At 42.3% G+C, this 21,313-nt stretch overlaps 1 protein-coding gene across 1 annotated transcript in view; it reads right to left on the bottom strand.

Moving 5' to 3' along the window:
* Positions 1–21,313, bottom strand: part of ZFYVE26 (zinc finger FYVE-type containing 26) — a gene marked incomplete at its 3' end in the record, with an annotated part of 634,764 nt that overhangs the window by 115,142 nt on the left and 498,309 nt on the right. Inside the window, 1 exon segment of the mRNA XM_053697844.1 lies at positions 16,499–16,646. Within this exon segment, the coding sequence (XP_053553819.1) occupies positions 16,499–16,646 (148 nt within the window).

Here is a 21,313-nt window from a genome sequence, read left to right on the forward strand (position 1 = left end):
TAAAAGTTAGATAATAAATGTAAGCTCCAAAATGGCAGCACCCAGTGTGAAGATGCAGAGCTTCACTAACAAATACTTGTAAGGGGTTAAAATAAGAGAACAACTTCGAAGACGGCTGCAGGCACAGGAGGAAAAACAATAGCATGGCGAGTAGTAAGCATTCTACTGTAGTTGTACTCAGCAGATAAATGTCCCTTTAATGACAAAAATGAACCATTAAATATGTATCAACAATCTCCTGAAATAACTGCATAGCACTTGCCCCATACAACAGGGTTATTCAAAATACCCTGATGTGTGTTTAATGCTCAATGAAGAGCTTGATTTTCACTGCAGGTCTTTTCTACCATTTGATGCCTTCTCAAATAGAATTTATAATTATGGCACAACTTTGCACAGTCAGCCTTTATCAAAAGTGAGAAAACACGTGACAAATAATATTCAACCTGGGGATCATCTCAGTGCTTCACTAATATAAAAATACAGTATCTATTGTTTTAAGCTCTAAAATCACAATTTTAAAGGATTAAACACGTTTAAAGCCATTCAATTCAAAATGTAACAACAAATAAGATGTTTCATTATTGGAAATATAACATCATTGCAAGACACATTATTTATTTTGCTGTTTTAAGCTTTGGCTTTTACGGTCATCTACTTTTCTATGAACTAGTGTTTTCCTTCCCCTCGCCTTCTCTCTCTCATCATCTGCTTTCCTAAGGTGGATTATAAGTTTTGTATTAACAATCATGATATGAGAAAAAATATTTGTAATACAAGAGGGTAGCTAGTTTAGTTGTAAATAAAAAAAATTATGACTTACCAGATAATTTCCTTTCCTTCGATACAGGGAGAGTCCACAGCTGCATTCATTACTTTTGGGAATACAGAACCTGACCACCAGGAGGAGGCAAAGACACCCTAGGAAAAGGCTTAAATACCTTCCCCACTTCCCTCATCCCCCAGTCATTCTGCCGAGGGAACAAGGAACAGTAGGAGAAATATCAGGGTGAAAAAGGTGCCAGAAGAAAAACAATATAAATTTAGGGCCGTCCTCCGGAGAGTACGGGCGGGAGCTGTGGACTCTTCCTGTATCGAAGGAAAGGACATTATCTGGTAAGTCATAATTTTTGTTTTCGTTCTAAATACAGGAGGAGTCCACAGCTGCATTCATTACTTGTAGGAAAACAATACCCAAGCTATAAAGGGCACTGAATGCTAACGGGGGGTAACAAGAAGGCGGCCCATATGCGGGCACCACAGCCTGAAAAAAATTCCAAACTCCGGAAAACTGCTTCAACAGCAGCAAAAAAGCCCTAAAAGGAGCAGGACCAATGAACTGCCCAACAATTAGTACTGTAAGAGCACACATCAGAGACCACACAAATCACTGATCCCAAAAAGAGCACACAAAGCTCTGAGGAGACGAGAGTCCCGCTGACTATGAGGTCAGGTGAAGAAATACTCCACCCTGAACACAACAAGGGGAACAATCAAAACTCCCAACACCGTACCCTTCCATAGGAAGAACACAGAACAATTAATATGCTAAAGAGACTGAGAGGACCTTGAAAGACGATCCCAGATAAAAGGGCGAGAGAAGCCCTTTGCAGAATCCGAAGAAAAAGTCTCCTTAGAAAGAAGACCCAGGAATGCGGATTACTCGACTGCAAAAGATACTAGAATCTGGAGAGATATTCCAGAAACTTGCGAACACACAAGCAAGGTGCGAGGAGCTGCAGCTGGTTTCAAACTGCGGACCTACCGCATGCCAGACAGGTAAGCTAACCACCAGGCTACTACAGATGGCTAAACAGAACAGGTCAAGGAATAGACAAGTTCAAGGACCATATGCTGCATCGATACAAAGAACAGATGCAATCCTAGACAAGAAGTCGAAAACCCTGACGGACATAAAAAGAGAACACAATTGCCTGACCGCTGGCCGCGTCATTGCAAAAAGAAATGAACAACAAGGTTCATGAACTCAGAAAGGAAAATAAACAGGTAACTAGGTCTGTTTAGGAGCCCACATATCCCCACCCGCAACCACACGTCTGTTATTAACCCTCAGGCTAAGAACTAGCTGTCCTATAAAGAACTGGCTAATCACCCTTTCTCCAGGACACCCTGGAAGGCTCAGAGAGAACCTCAAGAAGAAAAATGAAATCATAGAGAACCAACACCCCCCACATCAAACCAGGAAGGGAAGGCCGTCAACCCAAAAAGTGAAACGAAGGAGCAGCTACAAGCTGAGGAAAGGACGGACACCCATCCGAGAACCCCTTTTCATGATACATCAAATACCAAGGGCGAAAACCCTGACCAACCACGAAAACGAGTCGTAGCACAAAAAAGGACCATCAGGAACCCTGATGCCCACCCTTGACAGACTGAATCAACCCAGAGATGTGATATAGTCGAAGGGAACAAGGAAGAATAAACTTCCCCAGCACCGAAGGATCCAGAGATCTACGTAAGAATCCCTGACCACGATCCCTCTAAGGATAAGACTAGGATAGGCACGAACGCCCAGAGAACCTAGATCAGATCCCACCAAAGGACACAACGAAGGAGAGACCCTCAACCCCCTGCTGAACTCTCAGAGTCAGCAAAAGGATCTACTTCAGAAAAACCCAACTGGAAACTCAGAAGACCAGGTCCTCCGCGTAGAAAGAGTGACCCAAGACTTCAAGAAAAAACAGAAGGATATCCAAGAGACACTTTCCCACATCCATAGAAGAGAAGGCAAAATGCTGCAGTAGACCAAAGGTATTTCCCGGAAAGATATACTGCAGACAGGTGACCGGTGCAGCCTAACCAGAATCTCAGAAATCTGGAATAGATAGCAACATGCCAAGCCGAAAATCCCCCACCCACAGTACCAACGAGGACTGACAAAAAACAGCAGGGCAAGCCTATAGAGCATTTTACCTCCAAAGGCCTAGGAGACTTACTGTCTGAATCAAACAAAACAAAAACCACCCAGGAGCATAAATCAGCTGCAGTTGGGTTCAAAATGCCAAGCCTCTGGTTGTTGGGTGGGTAAGCTATTCACCGGACCAAAGGAGCTTACCCCAAGGAACTCCATTCCAAAACCAACTGAAAAGGACGAGAACCCAAAGGAAACAGGATACTGTATAGAAAAAAAACAACCTAGATCCTAGAAGGCTAGGATCAGAACAAGGTTACGAAATAAAACGGTCCCTAAGACCCGGATTTCTCCAACATGATGGTAGGAAAATATCCATCCCCCTGAGAAGGGAAGGGGGAACCGTATATCGACCCTCAAAAGGAAGAAACAAGCTCTACACAGAGAACATAGCAAGCCAAAGAGAACCCCTATGGAGCACCAATAGAGGGGGAATTACACCCCTGTGAAAATGAACCGGGAAAAGGACTCCAAAAAGTCCCCATCCTCCCCTCCTCAAAAGAGGCGAAACTTGGTTCCTAACTAAGAACTGCCACCGCAGAATTCAAACTTTAAGGCACAGCATTGCAAAGCAGGGAATTAACTCGTAGGCCTCTTGGACTGCATACGATCCAATATCAAACGCCCAACCAGGACCAGCCTGACCTCCATGATAGAAAGGCTTCCTCTGGACCCAAAAAAAACCTCTTGAGAGAAGAAGGAAGAGCATTAACTAGTACCCAAACAGGACCAGCCTGCTAGATAGGATACAACATATCTGTACAAACCGCAAAAGAACAGAGGAACTATAACCAACCAGGACCAGCCCGATATGAAGGATACGACATGTCTGTTCAAGGATCAAACAGAAAATTCTAAATTTCTAGCAGGGCCAGAAAACTGAGAATAATAAACAGAAAACATAAAAGCTCCGAAGCTTAAATATAGTCTCGGACATATCGAGGGAACAACACCTCGACCAGAGACAACCTTCTTCTATTTTTATTTTTTTTATTATTATATAGAACTTCCACTGGAAAATTCCATCAATCGCGACATAAAAATCGCTAATACCAGAATCCAAGAGCGAAAAGTCTTCCTAAGGATCTCATGAGATTATGTTGAAGCTCTTCTAACTGGATCAGAAAAGAAAATAGGCAAGCGTACACAAGAGGTAGCCCAAGGTAAAGTGAAACCGACAGGGCCTGCCCGTCATGCAACACAATTCCTCAAGAGTTTTGAACTGGGAATCTGATACAAAAATAAAGAATAACAATATAAAGACAATAAGGAATAGGATCACCATCCCTCCAGTTGTCTAAACAAGCTCGCTATCTGAATCAGCAGACTGAGATTCAGCTGACAGATCAGAAATAGGACCCTCCAACGTCGCCAAAACTTCTCTAAGAAGTACACGCAGGCGAGCCATTCTAAATTTAAAAGCCAAATTCACCTCTGTCGGAGCATCTGGGGTCTCCGACCCTAGAGGTAGCACCTCTGAAGCCTCAGAGGACACCTCTTCCCCAGAAGACTGATCAGATACCAAAGTCCTCTTACATGCCGGACCCTGGGCAGGATTACGTAGATTAAGTCTTCGCTTGCATGTAGCAGGAAGATGCAAATGCGCTAAAGCCAGAGAAATGGCAATGCGAAACCGTGCAGTAACCTCTGGTAGAAAAAGGCCTCCTTCAGGAAGAGTAACGGTATGCAGGGCAACCGCCTGTGTAGGAACAGAAGATGTTAGGGAACGCACCTCACGGGATGTCGAATCCTCAGAGGCAGATGGGTCATTGGTCTCTAACGTTCCAACATGGGAAGATGAGAACACACTATTGCGGCATACGGAACATAATTGAGAGGGCTGGGTCACCTGGGCCTCCTCACAATAAACACAGGTATCAAAATCTGAATCAGAGGAAAACCCCCTTTAACATATTAGAATCCTCCATAACTCAAAAAATAACTGGCACCTTACACCCCCAAATGTCTGGGGCACTCACAACCTCCTATGACCCAGACAGGCAGAGAAAAACGGATCTTCTCCGCAGTTGAATGATCAGGAATACGGAAATGGGAAACAAAAACGTCACCACACCCGGTCACGTGGTGCAACGTGCAGGATTCAGTCCCGCTAAGAAAATTGAGCCAGTTCATAAAACTGCGCAGCTCGAAAATAACCTGTACGTTCCGTAAAAGCCTATGAGACCCAAACGTCCTTACACAAAAGTAGTCAAAATCACATAAACATGATTAAAGCCCACACTGTTCAATAATCCTTCTCCGGAGATATTAACCCTTGATTCCATAAAGATAAAGGCGTCCCTGTCTTCTAACGTTAAAGCATGTTAAAATTGAAACGATCTTACCGGAATCTATGCCGTGGAACAGCAACATATTCCTTCAAGTTTGACAGATGGTAGCATCGCTTCTGACATAGACTTGAGTGCAGAAAAGCAGGCAGCGAAACTCGTCAACACTGATTGCTTATGGAGCTGTTAATATGAGTCGAGATGGTTTCGCAGAAAGACTCTCCCTGCATCTCTGGACTCTAACTTTCATCAATGCCCTTACTGAGAGGCTGACAAGAATACTTAAAAATCCAGTCCCATCTAGAAGAGTACTACCCTCTATAAGAGACTACTCCGTAATCTTCCGACACTTCTCTGCCAACCTCCTGTGACAAAAAGGCAAAGAATGACTGGGAGATGAGGGAAGAGGCGGAGGTATTTAAGAATTTGGCTGAGGTATCTTTGCCTCCTCCTGGTGGCCAGGTTCTGTATTCCCAAAAGTAATGAAGGCAGCTGTGGACGCTCCCTGTACTTAGAAGGAAATATTATATTTAGATTTTAGATGGAGATTAGAAATGAATGTCTGTTTAAATACATTTTAAATAAATTATTACCAAAACTGAATCCGTGTTAATCCCCCTTAAAGTGAATATAAAGTTACTTACTGATACATATGTAATCAGTTTGCATAAATAGTATATATGTACCTTTCAATTAAAATGTATTCAGACCTGAAATGGTTAAATCTGTTCCGATGTTAGGATTCTTTACCTCTACTTCTGCCGGCCCACTTTAAACTACATTTTCTTTTTCTAGCAGTTACATTTTCACTGCTCATATAGTCTTCTTGCAAGCCATACAGCTAGCATAGAGCCATGCCTTTTGTGACGTTGTGACTAGTCGTATGGCTTGTGAGAAGACTGAATGAGTGAAGAAGATGTCACTGCTAGAAAAAAGTGTACCTCCAAGTGGGCTTGCAGTGGTGGGGGTAAGGAATCCTAATATCAGAATAGATTTAACCATTTAAGGTCTGAATACATTTTAATTGAAAGGTACAAATATGCATATTTATGCACACTGATTTATTTTGTCACTATTTAAATAACTAATGAAACTTTAAAAAATACATCTACATGTTATTCTCAGACTAATCTTTCCTTTGAGTGCATCATTCTACTTAGCATTTGTGTAGTGTTTAATGTCCCTTTAACAAATCAATATCAAGGAAAAATCTCCTGCTTCACGTGTTGCCACTATGAACCTAAGAGCAATAATAATCTAAGATACGAACAGCTAGATTACGAGTTTTGAGCGCTATAGGGATTTTAACGACTGCCACAAAAGCAGTGTTATTTCACCTCCCTATAGCTCTGGTATTACAGGTTTTAAAAAAGCAGGCTTGCGCGGGCGATATGGTTGTGTTGAGCTCGATACCTCACCCAAATACAAGCGCTACTTTGACGTGCTCGTGCACGTTTACCCCATAGACATCAATGGGGAGAGTCGGCAAAAAAAAGTCTAACACCTGCGATCACGGAAAGAAAAGTTCTGTAACGTGCCCCATTGATGTCTATGGGGAAATAAAAAGTTATGTTTAAACCTAACATCCTAACATAAACCCCATGTCTAAACACCCCTAATCTGCTGTCCCCAACATCGCCGACGCCTGCCTACAGTTATTAACCCCTAATCTTCCGCCCCCAACATCGCCGCCACCTAAGTAATGTTATTAACCCCTAATCTGCCGCTCCCGATGTCGCCGCCACTATACTAAAGTTATTAACCCCTAAACATCTGGCCTCCCACATCACTACCACTAAATAAATCCATTAACCGCTAAACCTAACCCTCTAACTTAATAAAAAAGGATAGGATGAGAGCTCAATCCTATTGGCTGATTGGAACAGCCAATAGGATTTTAGCAGCTCTAATCCTATTGGCTGATTGAAATCTTTCAGCCAATAGAAATGCAAGGGACGCTATATTGGATGACGTCACTTGAATTGAAGTTCCATTTTACGGCGGCGACCATATGAAGAGGATGCTCCATGCCGGATGTCTTCAGGATGGACCTGCTCCGCACCGGATGGATGAAGATGCCGTCTGGAAGAAGACTTCTTGCCGACTGGATGAGGACTTCTCCAGATGGATGAAGATGGACTTCTTGCCGCTGGATGAAGACTTCTTGCTGGCTGGATGGATCCTTCAAGTGGAACTTCAATAACTGTAAGTGGATCGTCGGGGTGTTTATTTAAAGGTTTTTTTTGGTGGGTTTTATTTTTAGATTAGGGTCTGGCATGTAAAAAGAGCTAAATGCCCTTTTAAGGGCAATGGGGAGCTTCGGTTATTTTAGATAGTTTTTTTTATTGGGGGGGGGGGGGGGTTGGTTGGTTGGTTGGGTGGTGGGTTTTACTGTTGGGGGGGTGTTTGTATTTTTTTTTACAGGTAAAAGAGCGGATTTCTTTGGGGCAATGCCCCACAAAAGGCCCTTTTAAGGGCCATTGGTAGTTTATTGTAGGCTAGGGATTTTTATTTTGGTGGGCTTTTTTATTTTGATAGGGCTTTTAGATTAGGTGTATTTCTGTTTTATTTTTGATAATTTGTTTCTTATTTTTCGTTATTTAGTGTTTTTTTTGTAATTTAGTTATTTAATTTTTTTTGGTAGTTTTAGGATTTTTTTTTAATGTGTAGTTCAGTTTAATTTAATTGGTATTTAGTTTAATAATTATAATAGTTTAATTGTTAGTTTAAAATTAATTTATTTAATTTGACAGGTAAGTTTTAATTTAATTTAAGATAGGGAAATTGTAATTTTAATATAAAGCTAGGGGGTCGTTAGGTTTAGGGGTTAATAGTTTATTTTAGTATATTTTGTTGTGGGGGCTTTCAGTTTAGGGGTTAATAGGTTTATTATAGCGGCGATGTGGGCGGACTGCAGATTAGGGGTTAATAATATTTAAATAGTGTTTGCAATGCGGGAGGGTGGCAGTTTAGGGGTTAATACATTTTAATAGTGGGGGCGATGTCCGGAGTGGCAGATTAGGGGGTTTATAAATTATAGTGTTTGTGATGCGGAAGGGCCTCGTTTTCGGGGTTAATAGGTAGTTTATGGGTGTTTAGTGTACTTTATGACACTTTAGTTATGAGTTTCAGGTTACAGATTTGTAGCATAAAAATCATAACTACTGACTTTAGATGGCGGTACGGATCTTGTGGTTATAGAGTGTACTTCTCACTTTTTGGCCTCCCAGACAAACTCATAATACCGGCGCTATGGGATACCCATTGAAAAAACATAATTTATGCTTACCTGATAAATTTATTTCTCTTGTAGTGTATCCAGTCCACGGATCATCCATTACTTGTGGGATATTCTCCTTCCCAACAGGAAGTTGCAAGAGGATCACCCACACCAGAGCTGCTATATAGCTCCTCCCCTCACTGCCATATCCAGTCATTCGACCGAAACAAGTCGAGAAAGGAGAAACCATAGGGTGCAGAGGTGACTGTAGTTTAATTAAAATTTAGACCTGCCTGAAAAGGACAGGGCGGGCCGTGGACTGGATACACTACAAGAGAAATAAATTTATCAGGTAAGCATAAATTATGTTTTCTCTTGTTAAGTGTATCCAGTCCACGGATCATCCATTACTTGTGGGATACCAATACCAAAGCTAAAGTACACGGATGATGGGAGGGACAAGGCAGGATTAAGCGGAAGGAACCACTGCCTGTAGCACCTTTCTCCCAAAAACAGCCTCCGAAGAAGCAAAAGTATCAAATTTGTAAAATTTGGAAAAAGTATGAAGCGAAGACCAATTCGCAGCCTTGCAAATCTGTTCAACAGAGGCCTCATTTTTAAAGGCCCAGGTGGAAGCCACAGCTCTAGTAGAATGAGCTGTAATCCTTTCAGGAGGCTGCTGTCCAGCAGTCTCATAGGCTGAACGGATTATACTCCTAAGTCAAAAAGAAAGAGAGGTTGCCGAGGCCTTTTGACCTCTCCTCTGTCCAGAGTAAACAACAAACAGGTTAGATGTTTGACGAAAATCTTTAGTAGCCTGTAAGTAAAACTTCAAGGCACGGACCACGTCTAGATTATGCAAAAGACGTTCCTTCTTTGAAGAAGGATTAGGACATAATGATGGAACAACAATCTCTTGATTGATATTCTTGTTAGAAACCACCTTAGGTAAAAACCCAGGTTTTGTACGCAGAACAACTTTATCTGAATGAAAGATCAGATAAGGAGAATCACAATGTAAGGCAGATAACTCCGAGACTCATCGAGCCGAGGAAATAGCCATCAGAAAAAGAACTTTCCATGATAGAAGTTTGATATCAATAGAATGAAGGGGTTCAAACGGAACCCCCTGAAGAACTTTAAGAACCAAGTTTAAGCTCCATGGAGGAGCAACAGGTTTAAACACAGGCTTAATTCTAACTAAAGCCTGACAAAATGCCTGAACGTCTGGAACTTCTGCCAGACGCTTGTGTAAAAGAATAGACAGAGCAGAAATCTGTCCCTTTAAAGAACTAGCTGATAATCCTTTGTCCAAACCCTCTTGGAGGAAGGACAATATCCTAGGAACCCTAACCCTACTCCATGAGTAATTCTTGGATTCTCACCAATGAAGATATTTACGCCATATCTTGTGGTAAATTTTCCTGGTGACAGGCTTTCGTGCCTGTATTAAGGTGTCAATTACTGACTCGGAGAAGCCACGCTTTGATAGGATCAAGCGTTCAATCTCCATGCAGTCAGTCTCAGAGAAAGTAGATTCGGATGATTCAAAGGACCTTGTATTAGAAGGTCTTGTCTCAGAGGCAGAGTCCATGGTGGAGAGGATGACATGTCCACTAGGTCTGCATACCAGGTCCTGCGTGGCCACGCAGGCGCTATCAATATCACCGATGCTCTCTCCTGTTTGATTTTGGCAATCAGCCGAGGGAGCAGAGGAAACGGTGGAAACACATAAGCCAGGTTGAAGAACCAAGGCGCTGCTAGAGCATCTATCAGTGCCGCTTCTGGATCCCTGGACCTGGATCCGTTACAAGGAAGCTTGGCGTTCTGGCGAGACGCCATGAGATCCAATTCTGGTTTGCCCCAACGGAGAATCAATTGAGCAAACACCTCCGGATGGAGTTCCCACTCCCCCGGATGAAAAGTCTGACGACTTAGAAAATCCGCCTCCCAGTTTTTCTACACATGGGATATGGATCGCTGACAGGTGGCAAGAGTGAGTCTCTGCCCAGCGAATTATCTTGGAGACTTCTGACATCGCTAGGGAACTCCTGGTTCCCCCTTGATGGTTGATGTAAGCCACAGTCGTGATGTTGTCCGACTGAAATCTGATGAACCTCAGTGTTGCTAACTGAGGCCAAGCTAGAAGAGCATTGAATATTGCTCTTAACTCCAGAATATTTATTGGGAGGAGTTTCTCCTCCTGAGTCCATGAACCCTGAGCCTTCAGGGAGTTTCAGACTGCACCCCAACCTAGAAGGCTGGCATCTGTTGTTACAATTGTCCAAACTGGTCTGCGAAAGGTCATACCCTTGGACAGATGTACCCGAGATAACCACCAGAGAAGAGCATCTCTGGTTTCCTGATCCAGATTTAGTAGAGGGGACAAATCTGTGTAATCCCCATTCCACTGACTGAGCATGCATAATTGCAGCGGTCTGAGATGCAGGGGAGCAAATGGCACTATGTCCATCGCCGCAACCATTAAGCCGATTATTTCCATGCACTGAGCCACCGTGGGGCGTGGAATGGAGTGAAGAACACGGCAAGCATTTAGAAGTTTTGATAACCTGGACTCCGTCAGGTAAATTTTCATTTCTATAGAATCTATTAGAGTCCCTAGGAAGGAAACCCTTGTGAGAGGAGATAGAGAACTCTTTTTCTTTGTTCACTTTCCACCCATGCGACCTCAGGAATGCCAGAACTATCTCTGTATGAGATTTGGCAATTTGAAAGCTTGACGCCTGTATCAGGATGTCGTCCAGGTAAGGAGCCACCGCTATGCCTCGCGGTCTCAGGACAGCCAGAAGTGAGCCCAGAACCTTTGTAAAAATTCTTGGGGCTGTAGCCAACCCGAATGGAAGAGCTACAAATTGGTAATGCCTGTCTAGAAAGGCAAACCTCAGGAACTGATGATGATTCTTGTGAATCGGAATGTGAAGTTAGGCATCCTTTAAGTCCACTGTGGTCATGTACTGACCCTCTTGGATCATGGATAAAATGGTTCGAATAGTTTACATCTTGAATGACGGAACTCTGAGGAATTTGTTTAGGATCTTTAAATCCAAAATTGGTCTGAAGGTTCCCTCTTTTTTGGGAACCACAAACAGATTTGAATAAAACCCCTGTCCTTGTTCCGTCCGCGGAACTGGATGGATCACTCCCATTACAAGGAGATCTTGTACGCAACTGAGGAATGCCTCTTTCTTTATCTGGTTTGCAGATAATCTTGAAAGGTGAAATCTCCCTTGTGGAGAAGCTTTGAAGTCCAGAAGATATCCCTGAGATATGATCTCCAATGCCCAGGGATCCTGAACATCTCTTGCCCACGCCTGGGCGAAGAGAGAGAGTCTGCCCCCTACTAGATCCGTTGTCGGATAGGGGGCCGTTCCTTCATGCTGTCTTAGAGGCAGCAGCAGGCTTTCTGGCCTGCTTGCCCTTGTTCCAGGACTGGTTAGGTTTCCAGGCCTGCTTGGATTGAGCAAAAGTTCCCTCTTGTTTTGAAGCAGACGAAGTTGATGCTGCACCTGCCTTGAAATTTCGAAAGGCACGAAAATTAGACTGTTTGGCCTTTGATTTGGTCCTGTCCTGAGGAAGGGTATGACCCTTACCTCCAGTAATGTCAGCAATAATTTCTTTCAAACCAGGCCCGAATAAGGTCTGCCCCTTGAAAGGAATGTTGAGTAATTTAGACTTTGAAGTCACATCAGCTGACCAGGATTTGAGCCATAGTGCCCTACGCGCCTGGATGGCGAATCCGGAATTCTTAGCCGTTAGTTTAGTCAAATGAACAATGGCATCAGAAACAAATGAGTTAGCTAGCTTAAGAGTTCTAAGCTTGTCAACAATTTCAGTCAATGGAGCTGTATGGATGGCCTCTTCCAGGGCCTCAAACCAGAATGCCGCCGCAGCAGTGACAGGCGCAATGCATGCAAGGGGCTGTAAAATAAAACCTTGTTGAATAAACATTTTATTAAGGTAACCCTCTAATTTTTTATCCATTGGATCTGAAAAAGCACAACTGTCCTCAACCGGGATAGTGGTACGCTTTGCTAAAGTAGAAACTGCTCCCTCCACCTTAGGGACTGTCTGCCATAAGTCCCGTGTAGTGGCATCTATTGGAAACATTTTTCTAAATATAGGAGGTGGGGAAAAGGGCACACCGGGCCTATCCCACTCCTTACTAATAATTTCTGTAAGCCTTTTAGGTATTGGAAAAACATCAGTACTCACCGGCACTGCATAGTATTTATCCAGCCTACACAATTTCTCTGGCACTGCAATTGTGTCACAGTCATTCAGAGCAGCTAATACCTCCCCAAGCAATACACGGAGGTTCTCAAGCTTAAATTTAAAATTAGAAATCTCTGAATCAGGTCTCCCCGATTCAGAGAAGTCACCCACAGACTGAAGCTCTCCGTCCTCAGGTTCTGCATATTGTGACGCAGTATCAGACATGGCTCTTACAGCATCTACGCGCTCTGTATCTCGTCTAACCCCAGAGCTATCGCGCTTGCCTCTCAATTCAGGCAATCTGGATAATACCTCTGACAGGGTATTATTCATGATTGCAGCCATGTCCTGCAAAGTAATCGCTATGGGCGTCCCTGATGTACTTGGCGCCATATTAGCGTGCGTCCCTTGAGCGGGAGGCGAAGGGTCCGACACGTGGGGAGAGTTAGTCGGCATAACTTCCCCCTCGACAGACCCCTCTGGTGACAATTCTTTTATAGATAAAGACTGATCTTTACTATTTAAGGTGAAATCAATACATTTAGTACACATTCTCCTATGGGGCTCCACCATGGCTTTTAAACATAATGAACAAGTATACTCTGTTTCAGACATGTTTGTACAGACTAGCAATGAGACTAGCAAGCTTGGAAAACACTTTAAAGCAAGTTAACAAGCAATATAAAAAACGTTACTGTGCCTTTAAGAGAAACAAATTTTGACAAAATTTGAAATAACAGTGAAAAAAGGCAGTTACACGAACAAAATTTTTACAGTCTATGTAACAAGTCAGCAGAGCATTGCACCCACTTGCAAATGGATGATTAACCCCTTAATACCAAAAACGGAAAAATAAATGACAAAAACGTTTTTAAACACAGTCACAACAACTGCCACAGTCTACTGTGGTTGTTACCGTCCTCAAACACGACTTTTGAAGCCTTTTGAGCCCTTCAGAGATGTCCTGTATCATGCAGAAGGAAGCTGAGTGTCTCAGTCTGTAATTCTAGCTAGGCCCCTCCCACTCATATTACAACAGTGGAAAGCCTCAGGAAACTGTTTCTAGGTAAAAATCAAGCCAGCCATGTGGAAAAAAACTAGGCCCCAATAAGTTTTGTCACCAAACATATATAAAAACGATTAACATTCCAGCAAACGTTTTATATTACACTTTTATAAGAGTATGTATCTCTGTTAATAAGCCTGATACCAGTCGCTATTAAATCACTGCATTTAGGCTTAACTTACATTAATCCGGTATCAGCAGCATTTTTCTAGCAAATTCAATCCCTAGAAATATGTTAACTGCACATACCTTATTGCAGGAAAACCTGCACGCCATTCCCCCTCTGAAGTTACCTCACTCCTCAGAATATGTGAGAACGGCAGTGGATCTTAGTTACTTCTGCTAAGATCATAGAAATCACAGGCAGATTCTTCTTCTAATGCTGCCTGAGATGAAACAGTACACTCCGGTACCATTTAAAAATAACAAACTTTTGATTGAAGTTAAAAAACTAACTATAATACACCACTCTCCTCTTACTACGTCCATCTTTGTTGAGAGTTGCAAGAGAATGACTGGGTATGGCAGTGAGGGGAGGAGCTATATAGCAGCTCTGCTGTGGGTGATCCTCTTGCAACTTCCTGTTGGGAAGGAGAATATCCCACAAGTAATGGATGATCTGTGGACTGGATACACTTAACAAGAGAAAGGACTTTTTAAAGTGCGGTACTGACGTTGCGTGACTGGCTAAAAGGTGTGCGGTACACCTATACCGACAAGACTTGCAATAGCAGCGTTAGGGAAAATGAAGCATTATGGGCCATAACGATGCTATTTGACTCATAATGCAAAACTCGTAACTAGCTGTAAACTTTTTTGAGTGTGTGCCATAAATTAATAGAAAATTAGCTTTATTTTAGACAATAGTTAAGAAAAAACACAATTTATGCTTACCTGATAAATTTATTTATTTCCGGATATGGTGAGTCCACGGAACCATCAATTACTAGTGGGAATATCACTCTTGGCCAGCAGGAGGAGGCAAAGAGCACTACAGCAAAGCGGCTATATATGTCACTTTCCTTACCCATAATCCCCAATCATTCGGTCGAAAGAAAAATGGAAAAAGATAACACAAAAGTGTAGAGGTGCCTGAGATTTTAGAAAAAATAACTGTCTTAAATAAAGGGTGGGCCGTGGACTCACCATATCCAGAAAGAAAGAAATTTATCAGGTAAGCATAAATTATGTTTTCTTTCCTAAGATATGGTGAGTCCACGGAATCATCAATTACTAGTGGGAATCAATACCCAAGCTAGAGTGCACAGATGATAAGGGAGGGACAAGACAGGTAGACCTAAACAGAAGGCACCACTGCCTGAAGAACCTTTCTCCCAAAAGAAGCCTCAAACGAGGCAAAAGTATCAAATTTATAAAACTTTGAAAAAGTATGCAGAGGACCAAGTTGCAGCCTTGCAAATCTGTTCCACAGAAGCTTCATTTTTAAATGCCCAGGAAGAAGAAACAGCCCTCGTGGAATGAGAAGTGATTCTGTCAGGAGGTTGCTGTCCAGCAGTCTCATAGGCCAAACGAATAATACTCCTTAGCCAAAGAGAAAGAGAAGTAGCTGTAGCTTTCGGACCCTTGCACTCCCAGAAAAACAAACAAACAAACAAAGCAGAAGACTGACGAAAGTCCTTAGTCGCCTGAAGATAAAACTTCAAAGCATGCACAACATCTAGGTTGTGCAACAAACGCTCCTTTGGAGAAGAAGAATTAGGACACAAAGAAGGAACCACAATCTCCTGATTAATATTCTTGTTTGAAACAACCTTAGGTAGGAAACCTAATTTAGTACGTAGAACCACCTTATCAGAATGAAAAATAAGATAAAGAGAATCAAACTGCAGAGCCGAAAGTTCCGAAACTCTCCGAAAAGAAGAAATAGCAACAAGAAACAAAACCTTCTAAGATAACATCTTAATATCTAAGGAATGCATAGGTTCAAACGGAGCCCGCTGTAAAACTCTAAGAATAAGGTTAAGACTCCAGGGAGGAGTAACGGACTAAAATACAGGCCTGATCCTAACCAAGGCCTGACAAAAGGATTGCATGTCTGGCACATACGCTAAACGCTTATGCAATAAAATAGACAACGCTGAAATCTGACCTTTCAGAGTACTAGCTGACAAACCCTTCTCCAGACCCTCCTGGAGAAAAGACAAAATCCTAGGAATCCTGACTATACTCCAAGAGTAGCCTCTGGATTCACACCAATAAAGATATTTACCAGATCAAGAAAAACATACCCCAGGCAACACTCTACACCTCAGCAGAATTACTGAGGTGTCCTACCTGTCCTGCAACCCGCAGCAAACTGAGGAAAAAAACAATCTGTTTACAAGCCGGATTCCAGAGAAGCAAAAACAGCAAGAAGCCTTCTAAACAGCAGAGCCATCTGAAATATGCGCACCCCACTCTACAGGAAGTGAAGAAAAGCACCAAAAAAAGCTCTGACATCAAAGAATCATCAAAGGATATAATACAGAACAAAAAAAGTTCATAAATAAATGTTCCTTTTAAATTTAAATTTTCCAAATCTTCACCTCCACCTGCATCGCAGGCAAAGAGAATTACTGGGGATTATGGGTAAGCGAAGTGACATATAGCAGCTTTGCTGTAGTGCTCTTTGCCGCCTCCTGCTGGCCATGAGTGATATTCCCACTAGTAATTGATGATTCCGCTGACTCACCATATCTTAGGAAAGAAATAAAAACTTTATTTCTCCACATAGATTTCATATTTCAATTATAACGTACCTCTATTGCTAAGTTGTAATACTCTGCCTCCAAAAGACGATTTCGTAGTCTTGTAACTGCAGCTGGTCTTATAATTTCATCAAGAGAAGGAATGTGTTGGTAAGAAGCTGCAACAAGAATCTTCAGCAAATCCACTTTGCTGCTGTAGCTAAAAGAAAGAAAATGTGTGGTGTTTATTTACCTCTGACATTTCCTGCAGTTTTTTGTTCTCCATCTAATATAATTTCCAGGGTCTGTTCCTTGTTTCCTACATTTAGTAAAAAATCCATACTCCATGCTTTCTTACTTAACTCATTAAAAAGCCATAATAATAAAAAAAACTGCATGCTCTAATCCATTAGACCATGTCATTCTATAACCATCACCCTTGCTCTAATTAATTATTGTGTTTAACCTCCAGTAGAAGTGCTGTGGTGCACTGCTGGTCCTGAACGGAACCTTCCGCTGATCCAGTCAGCAGCACTAGTTACGCTCAGGAAACAACAAAGCACCACAGGTCGCAAGTAGCACTTCTATAGTGTGTTTAACCCCTTTGTGGAAGTTAAATACACAGTGGAGCAGGGTCAATAATTGTAAAACAATATGCTCTAACGGATTAGAGCATGTATTTCCCCCCCCCCGACAATTATGGTCCTTTAAAGGGACAGTCAACACCAAAACTGTTATTCTTTAAAAAGATAGATACCGTCTTTACTAAGCATTCCCCAGCTTTGCACAGTCAACATTGTTATATTAATATACTTTATAACATTTAAACATCTAAATTTCTGCCTGTTTCTAAGCCACTACAGACAGCCTCTTATCACATGCTTTTTTTTTATTAGCTTTTTACAACAAGAGACTGCTAATTCATGTGGGCGATAAAGATAACATTGTGCTCTCTCCCGTGGAACTGTGACTGACACTGCACTAATTAGCTAAAATGCAAGTCAATAGATAATAAATAAATAGCCATGTGATTAGGGGGCTGTCAAAATAGGCTTAGATACAAAGCAATTACAGAGGTTTAAATTATATTAATATAACCATATTGGTTATGCAAAACTGGGGAATGGGTAATAAAGGGATAATCTATCTTTTTAAACAATAAATAAAATCGAGTTGACTGTCCCTTTATGTCTTATCTAAAAAGGGATCAAGCTAAAAAAGAATCAAACAAATAAGGATATTGAGTTTTTTTCAGAAGGTGGTAGACCTGAGTTGTGAACTACGGTAATTGAATAGTTAAATATAGAGCTCATTTGCATTCTGTTTTATTCTGATTTTTACTATAGCAACTAGATAACAATTGAGGCATAGGAGGAAATTCAGATTCGGAATTCGTATGCACAACGAATGCTGACTATGGCTGCAGGTGGCAGCATTCAGCTATTTTTGGAGCCAGATATATCATTGTGAAAGTGCAACACACAGAGACCTGAATTTGCACAGATCACACTGATATATCTAGAGTGGAAAAAACGCTAAATGCCGCTACCTGCAGTCATATTCGCCATTTGTTTGCATAAATCCAAAACAAAATCTGAATTTTCTCCCATACCTACCAATTAGACTGTTTGGCATATGTAAGCAATAAGGGGAGACCCCACCCAATCCTGGGGGCTAATTAAAAGTCTCTTTGGGGGGGGACCAAATAAAATGATATAAAAAAATTAGAGGGTCAGGACTAGGATTTTCTAAAGTTTAACACCAGAAAAATAAAAACGTTAAGTACAGACTCAATGGCAATTTAATGATTGTTACAGAAGAGGAATTATCATCTAAGATGATTTGAAATTTGGTTAACAATGCAGTATTGCAGTAAGGTCAGCAGAATTTTTTTTATTACAGATGACAAGTTAGGCCCTTATTTAAAGTCCTGGTATGTTGCAGTGTGTTCACCTCCTCATAGTGGTTAGGAGGGTAATTCCATGAAACTTTCCCAGAAAGGCTCAATGACCTAAATATGTATAGTTTAGAGGATAGAAGGGAAAGAGGTGATATGATATAAATGTTTTAATATATTAAGGAGCTTAATAAAATTAAAGCTGCAAGTATTTTTCACAAAAACAAAATTTATGCTTACCTGATAAATTTCTTTCTCTTGCGAAGTATCGAGTCCACGGATTCATCCAATACTTGTGGGATATTCTCCTTCCCAACAGGAAGTGGCAAAGAGAGCACCCACAGCAGAGCTGTCTATATAGCTCCCCCCCTAACTCCACCCCCCAGTCATTCGACCGAAGGTTAGGAAGAAAAAGGAGAAACTATAGGGTGCAGAGGTGACTGAAGTTTTTTAACAAAATATACTACCTGTCTTAAATATACAGGGCAGGCCGTGGACTCGATACATCGCAAGAGAAAGAAATTTATCAGGTAAGCATAAATTTTGTTTTCTCTTGCAAGATGTATCGAGTCCACGGATTCATCCAATGCATGTGGGATACCAATACCAAAGCTTTAGGACACGGATGAAGGGAGGGACAAGACAGGTACCTAAACGGAAGGCACCACTGCTTGTAGAACCTTTCTCCCAAAAATAGCCTTGAAGAAGCAAAAGAATCAAATTTGGAAAATTTGGAAAAAGTATGAAGCGAAGACCAAGTCGCCGCCTTACAAATCTGTGCAACAGAAGCCTCATTTTAAAAAGCCCATGTGGAAGCCACTGCTCTAGTAGAGTGAGCAGTAATCCTTGCAGGAGGCTGCTGGCCAGCAGTCTCATAAGCCAAACGGATGATGCTTTTCAGCCGAAAAAAGAGGTTGCCATAGCCTTTTGACCTCACCGCTTTCCAGAATAGACAACAAACAATGAAGATGTTTGACGGAAATCTTTAGTTGCTTGTAAGTAGAACTTTAAAGCACGAACCACATCTAGGTTGTGCAACAGACGTTCCTTCTTGGAAGGAGGATTAGGACACAGAGAAGGAAAAACTATTTCCTGATTGACATTCCTATTAGAAACAACCTTAGGAAGGAATTACGCAAAACCACCTTATCCGCATGGAAAACAAGATAAGGTGAGTCACACTGTAAAGCAGATAATTCAGAAACTCTTCGAGCCGAAGAGATAGCTACTAAAAACAGAACTTACCAAGATAGAAGCTTAATATCTATGAAATGCATAGGTTCAAATGGAACCCCTTGAAGAACTTCAAGAACTAAATTCAAACTCTATGGCAGAGCAATGGGTTTAAACACAGGCTTGATTCTGATTAAAGCCTGACAAAAGGTCTGAACGTCTGGAACATCTGCCAGACGCTTATGAAGCAAATGGACAAAGCAGAAATCTGTCTCTTTAAGGAACTAGCTGAAAGACCTTTCTCCAATCCTTCTTGGAGAAAGGGCAGAACCCTAGGAATCCGAACTTTACTCCATGAATAACCTCTGGATTCGCACCAATAAAAATCAATGACCGACTCAGAGAATCCTCGCCTTGATAAAATCAAGCGTGCAATCTCCAGACAGTCAGTTGCAGAGAAGTTAGATTTGGATGTAGGAACGGACCTCGGATGAAAAGATCCTTCCTCAATGGTAGTTACCACGGAGGTAGAGATGACATGTCCGCTAGATCCGCATACCAGGTCCTGCGTGGCCACGCAGGAGCTATTAGAATCACTGAAGCCCTCTCCTGTATGATTCTTGTAATCACAGGTGGCAGGAGATGAAAAGGTGGCAACACATAGCCAGGTTGAACGACCAAGGTACTGCTAGAGCATCTATCAGTGCCCCCTTGGGGTCCCTTGATCTGGACCCGTAAAGAGGAAGTTTGGCATTCTGTCGAGATGCCATCAGATCCGATTCCGGTGTGCCCCATTGAAGAATCAAAGCAGCAAACACCTCCAGGTGGAGTTCCCACTCCCCTGGATGAAAAGTCTGACGACTTCGGAAATCTGCTTCCCAGTGCTCTACTCCTGGGACGTAGATTGCAGAGAGATGGCAAGAGTGAGACTCCGCCCATCGGATTATTTTTGATACCTCTATCATCTCTAGAGAACTCCTTGTTCCCCCCTGATGATTGATATACGCCACAGTCGTGATGTTGTCCGACTGGAATCTTATGAATCTGGCCGCAGCCAACTGAGGCCACGCCTGAAGCGTGTTGAATATCGCTCTCAGTTCCAGAATATTGATCGGTAGTTGAGTCCACACACCCTGAGCCTTCAGGGAATTCCAGACTGCACCCCAGCCCAGCAGGCTGGCGTCCGTCGTTACCACAACCCAAAATGGCCTGCGAAAGTACATCCCCTGGGACAGATGGTCTTGAGACAACCACCACTGAAGAGAATCTCCGGTCTCCTGGTCCAGATTTATTGGAGGAGACAAATTCGCATAATCCCCATTCCACTGCCTGACCATGCACAGTTGTAGTGGTCTGAAATGAAAGCGAGCAAACGGCACAATGTCCATTGCTGCTACCATTAGGCAGATAGCTTCCATACACTGCGCCACTGTTGGCTGGTGAAGGGTCTTTGATTTTCTGACCTCCGTCAGAAACACTTTCATGTTTACTGAACCTAGTAGAGTACCCAGGAATGGAACTCTTGTTAGAGGGACTAGTGAACTTTTTTCCCCGTTCACTTTCCAACTGTGAGTTCTTAGAAAAGACAACACGATGTCCATGTGAGATTTGGACAGAAGATAGGTTGACGCCTGGATCAAGATATCGTCCAGATAGGGCGCCCCTGCTATACCTCGCGGTCTGAGAACCGCCAGAAGTGACCCTAGAACCCTTGTGAAGATCCTGGGAGCCGTGGCCAACCCGAAGGGAAGAGCCACAAACTGATAATGCTTGTCCTGGAAGGCGAACCTCAGGAACTAATGATGATCCTTCTGAAT

The sequence above is a fragment of the Bombina bombina genome, chromosome 1, assembly GCF_027579735.1.
Source record: "Bombina bombina isolate aBomBom1 chromosome 1, aBomBom1.pri, whole genome shotgun sequence".
Classification (NCBI taxonomy): Eukaryota; Metazoa; Chordata; class Amphibia; order Anura; family Bombinatoridae; genus Bombina; species Bombina bombina.